Source organism: Eulemur rufifrons, chromosome 24, assembly GCF_041146395.1.
Source record: "Eulemur rufifrons isolate Redbay chromosome 24, OSU_ERuf_1, whole genome shotgun sequence".
In the NCBI taxonomy this organism is placed as follows: domain Eukaryota; kingdom Metazoa; phylum Chordata; class Mammalia; order Primates; family Lemuridae; genus Eulemur; species Eulemur rufifrons.
This window is the reverse complement of record NC_091006.1, coordinates 20,194,331-20,207,196: the sequence shown is the minus strand read 5'-3', so window position 1 is coordinate 20,207,196 and position 12,866 is coordinate 20,194,331. Positions and strand designations below refer to the sequence as shown.

The window sequence follows — 12,866 nt, the reverse complement described above, 5'->3', positions numbered from 1 at the left end:
GAGTACCTGGGAAGTTGCATTAGTATTAGAACAATACCTGGTGAGCATAGCGTCAAAGGACCATTCTCTTGTTTTGAATGGGGATCTGCTCAGGGGAGAAACCTTATAAATGATCAATGTGGAAAATCATTCAGAAAAAAAAAAATCAAAGTTTTAGAAACAATAGCAAGCCCACTCACTATTACTTGTTTCACCCAAAACCAACCTTCTATGTATCATTTGGATAAAAATATAAATAATAACTCTTTTAAAAATTTTATTTCTCTCAATTTTTGAAAGGCTTTGTTTTGGTACATTCACTTTCCTGGTATTCACTGAGCTGAGTCTGGTTTTGGAAGAAAATGAGAGTTAAGGAACTATCCCATTTTAGTTTCAGTTTCAGCTGCTGTTGATTTATGTTTAAGCCTCTGATTATGGCATCAGGCCAAAAAAAACCAACCAAACAACAGAGAAAAACTCCCACATAGTCTGCCCTGACAGACTTGTAAATACAGACCAAGAAAAAAATGCTTTCCGAGAAACTAATATGCTTAGAAGAAATTTCCTAAAAAGTGAGCAGGACGACTTCAGTGGTTTCTGTAGACTGAGAATCCCCTCATGTGGTGTAGAATACTCCTTGGAAAGTATGGGAGAGGAGAGCAAAGCTTCCCTTTCAAAGTTTTAAGTTTGAGCTCTCAAAAGACTCTCTCTGATAGCGTCTGGTAAATACTGGTTGTGTACATTTGAATTACCCATGTGTCTCATCATTCCTAGCCAGCCTGCCTGTGCATTCATAGCCCCCCTGAGCATGATGAGTGTTTACAATCATCATCATGCTTAGGAGGGTTCAGAATAATTGTGTTTGGATACATTTTGGACCATACAAGTTTTACTTTCCTCACACTGGATGGGATAAGATGAGCTCGGAATCTAGAGATATAGTATGTTAATAGTTCTGTCTCACACTTGCTCTTTGATCTCGGACAAATTGGTCTGTCTGTGCTTGTTTTCTTGCCTTCAAATGCACATTATAATACCTAAACCATCCACTTTTCAGATTACTGTGAAGATGACAGGAGAATACAAAGGTATTTTAACAAGTTGAATGAATGTTTCACAGGCCAGAATTTCAGAAACATAGCCATCTCTCTGGCCAGATTTCAATTTATCTCCTAGGTGCAGCTAAACTAGGTGCTCTCTCTGGATGATGCAGTTACCCATGTTTGTGGTCAGGCGTACCTGTTAGTCTATAGCATTAATAAGCCATAGGCATGATTCTCCTGGTCAAACTAAGGATTGGAATCATGCAGCATTTACTCATAGAAAGGAGCTTATTTGGATAGCCCTGTGTATCTATGATAAATGAAAGCAGACAGTAAATTTACAAAACAAGAGAAGGAAGCACACTTCACCACTTTTCATTGTATGGGGCCTAGGTAGCTTGATTAATAAAACAAAGAGAGAAATTAAAGCCATAGGATTGGAAGGGAAGGTGATAAAATTGTTTGTACAGAAAACCCAAAAGAATAACAAGTTTTAGAAATAATAGTAGAGTTTATCAAAGTGGATGGCTAGAAGATCAATGTATTGTATTTTATATACCAGTAACAAATTTAAAATATTAGTTAAAAATAAGTAATTTACAGTAGCAACAATGAGCACTTAAAACATAAACTAATTAAGAATAAAACCAGCAAAAGTCAAGCAAGACTGGTTTGCACGAAATGTAAATGAATCTTTGTAAAATAGTATCAAATAAAGTAATGTTGAGATTAAATATAGTATAATTACCCTTTTGATAAAATTCAGCAAAACTAAAGTTAAATAATTTGTTTAGGTACGTATATTTAAATGATAAAACTGCTTTTAAAAACCAAGAGTGTTAGTTGCACAAGAATGTGAATGTGCTTAGTGCTACTGAACTATACTTAAAAATGGTTAAGACAGTAAATTTTATGTTGTGTGTATTTCACCACAATTTTTTAAAAAAACATAGCATTAAAGATAGTGATTATCTTGGGGCTAACGGAGGCAAAGGAATGGAATAGGGAAGAAACACATAGCTATATTTTAGGTTATAATGTTAATGTTCTGGTTCTTGATTTGAGTGATGAGTTCATGAGTCTTCATTATATTACAAACATATAAGTATCTTCATTCATGAGTCAGAGATAACACTATATGTATCATCAACTAAAATGATGGTTAATCCAAATCTGTATACCTGAGGTTCATTAAAAAATTAAATTCCCCCAGAGTCCTCATTTTAGGGAAATAGTGAGAATGTTAGATCCCTGTTTCCTCCTTTGGAGAGGAGCCAAAGAAATGTGTTGTAATTATGCCAGTAGTTTTCTGAGTCATTTCATATCTTAAATATTGGGAAGTTTCCAAGAAGATCGTATTAAATTTTAGCAATATTTTAGTTTATTAGAGCGATTGAGGGGTTTAGGTCAGCATATTAGTGAGAAAAGATCATTGAGTTATTAATCCAGAGATCAAAGAACTGAAGAAGGAGAGCTGGAAAGATGATGGTTAGTGAAATAAATTTAATAGATGAAATAGCAGGAGATAAAACCAGAAGATATGCAGAGAAGAGCAGGAGGTGGGAATTGGTCTTCCTCTCTCCCTCCCTCTACCTTTCCCTTATCCTTTTCCCTTTCCTTCTCCCCCTCCCCTTCTCCCTCTCTCCAGCTCTCTTTCTCTCCTCCTCTTCCTCCCTCCAATAGGACAGGAAGACTACAGATTAAGATGCATTTAGAAGTCCCAGTACAGGGGATCTCAAGACATGCATGGTTCTCAATATGGGGTGTGAAGGGTAGCTGGTTTTCATATTAACTGTTTGCATAAACTGCTCAGTATGAGAATTTACTTTCTTAAAAGTAATATATTCAGTTCTATACTTATGCATGATTTCTCTTGTGCTAGTCTATGCTGTTCTACTTATCACATTTAATCAATCTTAAGGCCGACTCTGTGAGGTGTACTTGTCTTAAAATATGCTAAAATGGGATTCCATAGCAAGATTTGCATCTAGGCAGTCTAATTCCAGAGCCTCTCAACCACTTTACTATACTGCCTCTGTGAGTTACTTTTGTCATCAGCCTCTATTGATAAATAAAATCTATGACATCAATCAGTCAACAAGTCAGGGCACCTGGTCATCTTAAATTAGAAGCAGGAAGACCACTTCATGTGGAACCTAGTTAAAACCTTTTGGTTTCTGGTACCCTAGGCACAAAGAGTCCTATTTTACCAGCAAGAATTGTGCGCCTGCCAAGTAACTATACCCCTGTGCTACATACAGGAGTGCAAGTGAGTATGACATGGTCTCAGTCCTGAAGAAACAAATATTGTGAGATAACCATTAGCTGCAGGCCATCCATGGAGGCCCAGAGATTGTCAAAGAGATCTGGTGATTGCTGAAACGAGTCTTCCTCCTAGGAAAGGAAGACATTATAATTAGGTAAAATTATGTGTTGCAGTAAGTGCTAAAATATAGGTACAGTGGGGATACTAAGTGGAGGGTGATCAGTTCTAAAGAGCATATATGTAGGATGCCTCAGGAAGGGATTATGGCAGATAACTCTTTAGCTGAGTCTTGGCAGATGAGTAGATATTGGACAAGTGGATAAAGAAGGGCATTTCAAGTAGAAAAGAGCATGGAAACTGCAAATAATTGAATATGACTGGAGTAGAGAATGCAAAGATGTGACAATTAGCAGCAGCATCCAGAAGATAGACTAATACTGTGCTAAGCAATGTGGACTTTATTCTGAAGGCGATGAGGAGGTATTGAAAGATTTTAAAAGGAGAATACAGTTGACCCTTGAACAACACAGGTTTGAACTGTGCAGGTCCACTTATTTGCAGATTTTTTTTCAACCAAATGCAATTTGCGAGATGCAAAACCTGCACATACAGAGGGCTGACTTTTCACATAGACCAGTTCTTCAGGGCCGACTGCAGGACTTGAATATGTGCAGATTTTAGTATATGTCTTGGAATCAATCTTGTGGGTATATCAAGGGATGACTGTAATCTGTAGGCATTCCCTGGGTTATGGACAATCTGACTTAACAGCATTCTGTACTTACAAACAGGCTCCCAAATCTCCCCATAAGGATAATTTATAATTAATTCAATTAATAATTTGGGAACTAATTTCTTCCGCGCGTGTAAGCAAACCCTACATGGTGTAAGCAGTTCATTGGCATAGCATCTTTATGCTAGCAGGTGGTCTGATCGATAGATAGAGAAGCAGCTGATAGAAACACAAGAACACAAAGAATCAGAAAATCCAGAGCCAAGGAAGTTTACGACAGAATTAGCTGAAGCCTTTCGTCTCATTGAAGCAGGATTTGCTAAGCTTGAGGAGCAAGATCCTAATGTTGAGCGGTTTACCATGCAGTTAGTGAGAACATCAGCTGCTACAAGGCCATTTATGATGAAAAAAAGAAAAGGTTGTGCAAACAACCCTAGATACCTTTTTTCAAGAAACCAACTTCAGCAGTAAGCTCTCCTCCTCCAGGAACAGAATCAAATCCTGATTTTCTAGCACCATCTCCATCATCATCTTCTGATTAATGTTAGCTTGCCTTCTTGCCTCAAAAATGCCTCTTCCAGTAAATAAGACATTGATGCAACATTAGGTGAGTGTTTACCTTTGATATTCTTTTTTGAAATTTCTTCCATCTCCTATCTAAACTTTTTGTATGAATTTGTTTTTATGTTCTGTTTGAATTAAAAGAAAGACCACAATAGTTTCTGTAACTTATTATAGTGCATGGATATTATTATTACAGTATTGCACTGTTATTACCACATATGAACCATTATAGTGGTAGTATTAGCATTGTATATATGCTGTCCATCAGGGATCTGAGTTACGTGCAAATCGACCTAAGGAGTTCTCAGGAACGTATCTTCTCCATAACCCAGAGACCGCCTCTATTTTCGTTTTAGAAGATGTCAAAGAAAGCTAGAACTGGACAGTAGTTAAAGCAATAAAAACAAACTTTATTCAGGAATTACCACAGTAGGAGGGAAGAGACCTCAGTGTAGAAATGGGTTCAATTCCGAATACAGCATGAACAAGTGGGGATTTATAGTCGAAGATGAAGGTGTCACTGGATGAAAAATTACTAAGGGGATAGGGTTATTTTTGCTAAACTGACTTAACAGCACTCTTGCTGAAGGCAAGCCTGGATCTTCAGATACCACCTGGAGGATGGTGAACGATGAAGAATTTGATCAGATACCGAGGGTGATCAGATGTTGAAGGCAGAGGATTCTTGCTAAATTGAGTTAACATGATTCTGTCTAAAACTGGATTCTACAAAGATGAACACAAAGGTTGAAAAGGGAGTTCAGAGGAACCTGACTAAAGTGAGGTCAAGGAGAGAGTCTTTGTCAAAGGTTCCTTTAGAGTAGTGTTGGAGGGTGGGAGACTAAGGAAAACCAAGGAGGCCCTTATAGTAGTCCGAATAAGAGGTGATTAGGCCTGAACTAAAGCTTTAGCCATAGGGATGGGAGAGAAAGGATAAATTGAATAAATTTAATGTGATATCAATTATACTTTCAGGTAATATCTCGTTTGGGCAGATGCTGAATATAGATGGCAAGAGGTTCCTAATGGCTTGCTTTCCTTCCTATTTTTAAAAGTGCTGACTGGAACATATTTGTGTATGTGTACATAGAGATAAATTTGTTTGTTGTGCTGACATACATATTAAAAGCAATTTAGATGATTCTGTTTTCAGGGTCTTGTGACAACTTGGGATGTGATAAAACCAGGGCAGTTAATCATAGGCATATGGCCTTGTTGGAGAGAGGTCCAGGATCAAGACAGGAAGAGATGGAACAGCTCTAGTTTTTTATTTTTTGGAATTGATGTAGATAACAGATATGGAGAACACACATTGAAATAAAGTGCCATGTTTCTGAATTCATGCATTTGACTGGACTTTTACACATATGGTAGACTTAATCATTTGGGGGAAGAGAGAAAATTTGAGGACACTGTGAAAGTAAATATGTTTTGGGGAAGTATGGTGCCTTCCCCCTCCCTCCCATAAATCAGATATTTAAACAGAGTAAATTAGAATTTTGTGATTATCTTGTTCCAGTTTTAATCAAAAGCTTCAGAAAATGTCTAGTTTTAATTTTAATTGATTTATCATTGGTTGTATTTTCTTTTAGGAGGAGGAATCTTATGATATAGTTCAGTAATGCATGTTATTTCAGATTTTGGATCATCATTCAGTTTTGTTCAGGCTCTTTTGGTTGGTTTGTCTTTGTGAATAATTTAAAGAATGCAAAGTCACAATTTATGGTAAATTATATAAAGTCTATTATTCACCTCAGACCATTTTCCAGTGTAGTAGCAGTTTATTGAGCAGCACCCAGGAACTGTATCTGCATTCATGATGCCAGGGTTTTCAGGAAGTATTCTTCTTAGGTACTTAGTGAAAATCTAGTTGCAATGTACATGATGATCTCCGACTTGCTCAGTTTCATTACCAGTGTAAAGAAAATTTGGAGAAAAGGCAAGAAGCAGTGACTAACATTGCCTCACTCACTTCCCCCCAAGAAAACCCAAACAGGGGTGTGTGTGTGTGTGTGTGTGTGTGTACACTACTAATAATCCACAGAATGAGCTGACCACATCACAAAGATTTAAAATTGTTGGCTGTGAAAATCTTTAAGAAACAAAGAGCTATATTAATTTTATATGGACACATTAGGTACCATACTCAATAGCAGAAAATAATTAAATATAATTTTTCCTTTTCTAGCAGTTTTATTCAAAACTTCTCCATCTGTTTGAAAGCTCCTCTTGGCTAATTAGAGGAAATGGTCCTGAATTTCTAAGTCACTGTCAGTGTTTGGCATCTCATGTTCCATGTATTTAAAATCTAACGTCCAGTTTTTTCTGCTAAAGCACATCTTTTCCCTGAGCTTCTTATTCTTGTTAGTGGCAGTACTGTTCTTTCCAACCTCAAAAGTTTAGCCTTTTTTCTCGAATCCCTTCTCTGCCTAAACTTGAGATTCAAATCCTTAACAGTTTCTTTGATTACTTTTTTCAGTTTTCAACCTTCATATCCAATCTATCATTTAGTCTTATTGGTTCTTTTTTTATAGTATACTTCTCATTATATTTCTATTCTCACTATTACCACCTTAGTTTAGCCCTTATTTTTTTATGGTAGTAAAATACACATACCATAAAATTTACTATTTTGACCATTAAAAGAGTATAATTCAGTGGCATTAAGTACATTCGCAGTGTGTGTAACCATCAGCGTATTCTAGTTCCAGAACTTTCTCAACACCCCATACCCATTAAGCAGTTAGTCCTCATTAACCCCTCCCCGAGAACCTGACAACCACTAATCTGCATTCTGTTTTTATGGATTTGCCTGTTTTAGATATTTCATATAAAATGGAATCATGCAATATGTGGTCTTTTGTGTCTGGCTTCTTTCGCTTAGCATAATGTTTTCAAGGTTCCTCTATGTTAGAGTGTGTCTCAGGACTTCATTCCTTCCTATGGCTGAATAATATTCTGTTTTATATGTATACCACATTTTATTTATCCATTCACCTGTTAATGGATATTTGGGTTATTTCTATTTTCTGGCTATTGTGAATAATGCTGCTATGAACATTTGTGTGCACATCTGTATTTGAACAACTATTTCATTTCTTTTGGGCATGGAATGGAATTTCTGGATTATATAGGAATTTTGTTTAATTTACTGCAGAGCCAGTCCTTACTATTTTCACACCAATATTTCCCAAAGGGTGGGGACAATACCAGGTGGCTTATTGATAGCATTTAACATCAATGAATTATTCTCTTTTTAACTTCAGTCCCTCTGGTTAAATCAGGGAGTATCTCAACTTGGTATTAGCATGGCTTTCAAACACTTTACCGACTATATTAATCTCCCTTTTAACAAATATGGAAGAGGCCTGAGGCTTAGAATGTTTGGCATACAATAGTATCTGGTTGGAATTTAGTAATTTTTCATTGTATTTTGTTTTATCATTCATTTTATTTCTATGGCATGTAATACTGATTTCACATGTACAGTAGTGAAAGTTTGCTCTTCATGTAAATGTAAGTAAAATAAAGTGGAACATGGTTTGTAAAAATAAAAATTGAACAGAGGTATGGTAAAAAATTGTAAAGGCAATGTGAGAATGACTTGAAATTTGGAAAATATAGACCTGAACTATTGCAACATATTCCCAACTGATTTTTCCTTCCCCTGTCTTTCCCACTTCCACACAGCATTGTGAATGTACTTCATGCCACTGACTGTACTTCCAGTCAACCCTCTGTGCAATTCCCAAAATAATTTAGAATAACTTGGACAGGGTCATTCTCTTATTCATGAATGTTTAGTGAATCCCCATTTTGTATACAGTAAAATTCAAGGTTGTTTATCTACACCTTTGATATCCCCCATCCCTTACTTGAACCAAATGAATCTAATTATTATTCCTAAAAATCACTTTATACTTCCCACCACTGTGCATTCCCTCATGCCATTCCTCTGCTATAAGTTCCTATCCCCTTAGTTTCTATTGCCATTCAATAGGGTCTGATTATGTAGTGCCCAGCATTGTGCTGTGGACCAGGACGGCATTGGCTGTCTTACTGAGCTCACACTTGTGAGGGAATGGACGGGGCAGGCACACAAATAATTCTTTAGTTACATTTGCAGTAAATAGCATGATGGAGAAGTGGAGAATGTGATGAAAATAAATAAATAGGACACCTAATCTAGTTGAGGTGGAAGGGGTAGTTTCAAAGGCCTCTTGGAGATACCATTTAAGCTGAGACCTTTAGTGATTAGTAGGCATTAGCTTAGTGAAGAAATGAGCAGAGGGAATAGTATGTGCAAAGGTACAGAGGTGGGAAGGATCTTGGTTCAAGTATGTTAATTATTTCATGTGTTTATTTTGCTATAAAGAAATTTAGTAGGTATATGTTATCTTGTCAGTAATACTGTAAATATTTAATCTACTTTTAAAAATACAAAATTTATCATGTAGCCTTAACTCAGTGAATTTTTATTTTCAAAGAGACTTTTAAAAAATCACTATAAATAACTAAAGATTAGATTCAGGTCATAAAACTATCCAGGGAGTTTATATAGAAGTCCCATTTCTATATAAAAATTTATGTAGATTAACATAATATAGATTTATTATAAATCTGTATTGTAAGTAGATAATATAGATATACCTGATTATAATCTTGTAATATTTTAATTTTTTCAAATGTATAGCTGCCTATTTAAAGAGTGCTATGTCAGTCAAGGCTTTTGGCAGAGAAACTAGCTCTGGCTGGCTTAAGGAGAAAAAGAATTTAATTAATAGTCGAAGAATCCACAGGAAGACTGGAGAATCAGGCTTGGAAAGTGGACAAGGAAGTATCTAAGGGAACTAGGTGGCAAGAGGGACTAGCCAAAGTCATGCTACCAGAACACGTGCTAGGAAGCCACTACTGTAAGACTTTCCTGCTGCTGCCTCTTTAAGTAATTTTCTTACTGATAGCCTCTTTGTGGTGCTAGCTGGAGTTCAAAGTCTAGGGTAGGAAGAGCCTGCCTGAATCTGTGTTTTGGATGCAGGGAAGGATTTCCTCCCCTTGGCTTCTATCTTTTGGCCTCTCACCACGACTCACATATTAAGGGATTTGCCCAAAGTGAGAAGGGGGTTTGGACTAGGAAGACTCCCCCCATCCCCTAAAAAATCAAACAGTGGTCCTTCCCAACTACTCATTAAAGTATACTTCTAAACAAATTCTGCATGATGGCAGAGCTGTATGCTTCTTGAAATAAGGAAAAATTGTTAAAGGCATCTTAAATGTTCTGGAAAGTATATGGTTTCTGTTTTAAGAAGGGTTGAGGTAGCTTATTAGAGAAAAATGATTTTGATTCTTTTCAAAGTAAACTAGTCTTAGGTATCCCTAAATTTTATAGTATATAGGCATGACTAAAGAAATGGATTAGATTATGTATTTTTCTAAGAAATAGAATCACAAAAAGTAAAGGTGATTGCCAGATATGCATATACATTTTAAATATTTATTTTTCAGCATTTTTTTTGGAGACAGAAACATTTTATGTTTAAAATGTATCCAAGATACTGCTCTCATTTATACACATAGATAAAACCAAAATGTACAGTAAACACATCCTAATTGTTTCAAAGATCTCAATGAAAAAAAAAAAAAAAAAAGACCAGCGCTCCTAATTCAATTATGAAATACATGCAGTTTCCCATAGCTTGTAATTTTTCTCACAGTATATTTCATGAATTATAGTCTTTTTATAAAACAAAAAAAGATGTGCAAAAATTTTTTTCTAGCCATTTATGTGCTACATTATATTTGGGGAAAGAAATGTGTATTTGCAAGAAAAATTACGTGAGGAATGTTTTACCGCACATGGATGGTTTTGACCCATAAGGGCTGTACTCAGTAATAATGTTAATGTCTCCATTGTAACCACAGATAGTAATACGGAATATAGATCAAATACAGAAATGTTTTTATAGTCACAGCAAAATAGTTATAAGCATCACATTTTCTTGAAGGTTCTAGGTTAGACCTAGAAATGGAAGAATGTATGTTGGAACAGGCAGGAGAAAGTCAGTTTCTTATGGCAGAATTCTTGTTTCAGTAGTCACAGTTAAACTTGTTTTAGGTTTTTAAATCCTCTTTTCCAGGACTTTATACATTTTGATATTTTAAAAAATTCTTTCTTTCAACTTCCTGTAATGAGAAAATGAGAGTTTTTTTTCGAAAGATCTGGCTTGGCTAAAATAGATTATAATATGGAAGTAATCTGTAACCTACCTTGATTATAAGGCTTCCTTGCTTTGATTTGGGATTTAGGCATCGGTGTCCTTTTTGTGCTTTCAGGGTTATACTGTTAAGGGAAGATACAAAAGAGTCTTAAAGTTTGGATGGAAAACACAAAAAAGCCCCCACCATCGTCATCTTCAGCAAGTCCATTACTTACATCACTTCTGTTTTGTCACAGTTGCTACTTGGGTAAATTATGGAGGCTTTCTCAATATCTGCCACTTTCACTGCTTTTACTCCTGGGCCTATGCAAAGACAACGTCCCCTTTTGAACATGGGGAAGCCTAGAACAGATCATAGCATTAGTTAGTGATGCATCTCATTGCAACAGAGGGCTGTGGTTTATAATCCTAGGGATGAATGTGAGCAGAATTTTCGTTAAGGATAAAGACATTGATTTGTCAAAAATAGCAATTGACACAACCATTAGTGGGAAAGGGTTAAATAAGTGTAAGATGTTGATGATTTTCTCTTTAAATTGTCAGAAAACTGTTAAGAAATGAAGAGAAGCATGAAAGGAGTTTATTGGAGATGAAACTTTGTTTGCCCTTTTGATTTTAAGAATTTTCCCAGGAAGCTGATAACATTATCACATATAAAATCTTCTTAACAGACATTTAAAAGTATTACAGGCTGTTAAACTATTATTAACTGTTACAAGGCTCTTGCCAGATATTGTAGTCAAATCAAAAATTCCATGAAGTTTATCACCTCTAATTTCAATAGTCATCTCTAGCGCCTTAAACATTTCCAACATTTCTCTGCCAAAGCTGTATAGTAACTTCTGATATGTGAGATTACATAAAAATTTATCATGTCTTTTAGGATAAAAGTGGAAGAAAATACATTTGAAACATTAGAAAAGGAATTTATAGGCTGAAGTAAAAGTACCATTTACCTTGAACAATTGTTGCATAGAATACCACAGCCAAGGCTATAGCCATGCCCTTCACATTCATGTTTGTTTATTGCTGCTGCTGTTCCTGCTGCTGCTTCTCCTTCACCTTTGATGCTCTTCTTGGAGAGAGTAGAAATGCTGAACATGAAAAGAAATTCTTAATTGGTATATATAGAGCATTTATACACCAACAGTCCTCTTATGGCAACAGGAATTTCCCTCCTTGAGTCATACTCCTTTCTTCCATGAGTTTCTGTTTTGTTCTCGTATAGATGTCACTGTCTCTTCCCATTGTAGTGTTGAAAGGGATAAGAATGTGAGCCAGCCTTCTTAAGGTAGCTTTTCCTAGAAATGCATTAATTGTTGGGCAATGGGCAATGTTGGACTATGGGCAATGGAATTCTGATTGCCCTTCATTCAGGAAGATTGATAGTCCTTTACCCTCCATCCTTCATAAAACTATACAAAAGAATATTGTTTAAAAAAAGTTTTAATCATCTAACTTTTGCTTTTATGTCTAAACTCTTATCATAGATTAAGGCCTATATTATTTGACACCAGACAACCTTTATTTAACTTTATATTATTGTCTATAATTGCATGTCTAAAATCTCCTTATACCTCAGTATTTATAGCCATTTGTTTTTGCGTTTTTAACAATTTTTACTTTATGTATATTTTAGCACTGTTATTTATTTCATAAAGTTGTGTGAGTTATGGGTTGTAAAAAAAAAAAAAAACTCTTTCCTCATGTGATGTTTATACTTCTTAGATTCTACTTTGATATAATCCCTGTTTTGCTTTTTGTCTTTACCTTTTCCTCTTAAGCTTTCTAAATTTTTGTTTTAAGTGTGTCACTTTTGGATGCTTAAGAAAATCACGTTCAAGGGACTTTCTAATGGGTAAGTTTAATAAAATATATTTACTGTATAACTGGTGATCTGGAATATTTTAATGCTTCCTTGCTGTTTCTTTTTAATGTTTTCTTCGTTGTATTTCTAAATATATTTTCTTCAACTTTTTTCTTATGTGATTCGAAAGGAATGCATTGTTTTCCATTTTGACATTAATCCTTAAAGTTTTTTAAAAAATAGTTTATGTGAATTTTTC

At 35.4% G+C, this 12,866-nt stretch overlaps 1 protein-coding gene across 2 annotated transcripts; it reads right to left on the bottom strand.

The window, feature by feature from the left end:
• Nucleotides 1-10,723: 10,723 nt before the first annotated feature.
• Nucleotides 10,724-11,832, bottom strand: CXCL11 (C-X-C motif chemokine ligand 11). 2 transcript variants are annotated; one of them, XM_069458164.1, is made up of 4 exons: nt 11,757-11,832; nt 11,016-11,142; nt 10,850-10,922; nt 10,724-10,765 (listed from the first exon to the last, which is right to left on the bottom strand). In XM_069458164.1, the coding sequence occupies exons 1-4, from the start codon at nt 11,815-11,817 to the stop codon at nt 10,724-10,726; spliced, it is 303 nt and encodes a 100-aa protein (XP_069314265.1). In that variant the 5' UTR covers nt 11,818-11,832. The 2 variants fall into 2 exon arrangements, with proteins under 2 accessions (XP_069314265.1, XP_069314264.1); XM_069458163.1 differs by having other exon boundaries at nt 10,741-10,761; nt 11,757-11,817.
• Between the last annotated feature and the right edge of the window lie 1,034 nt (nt 11,833-12,866).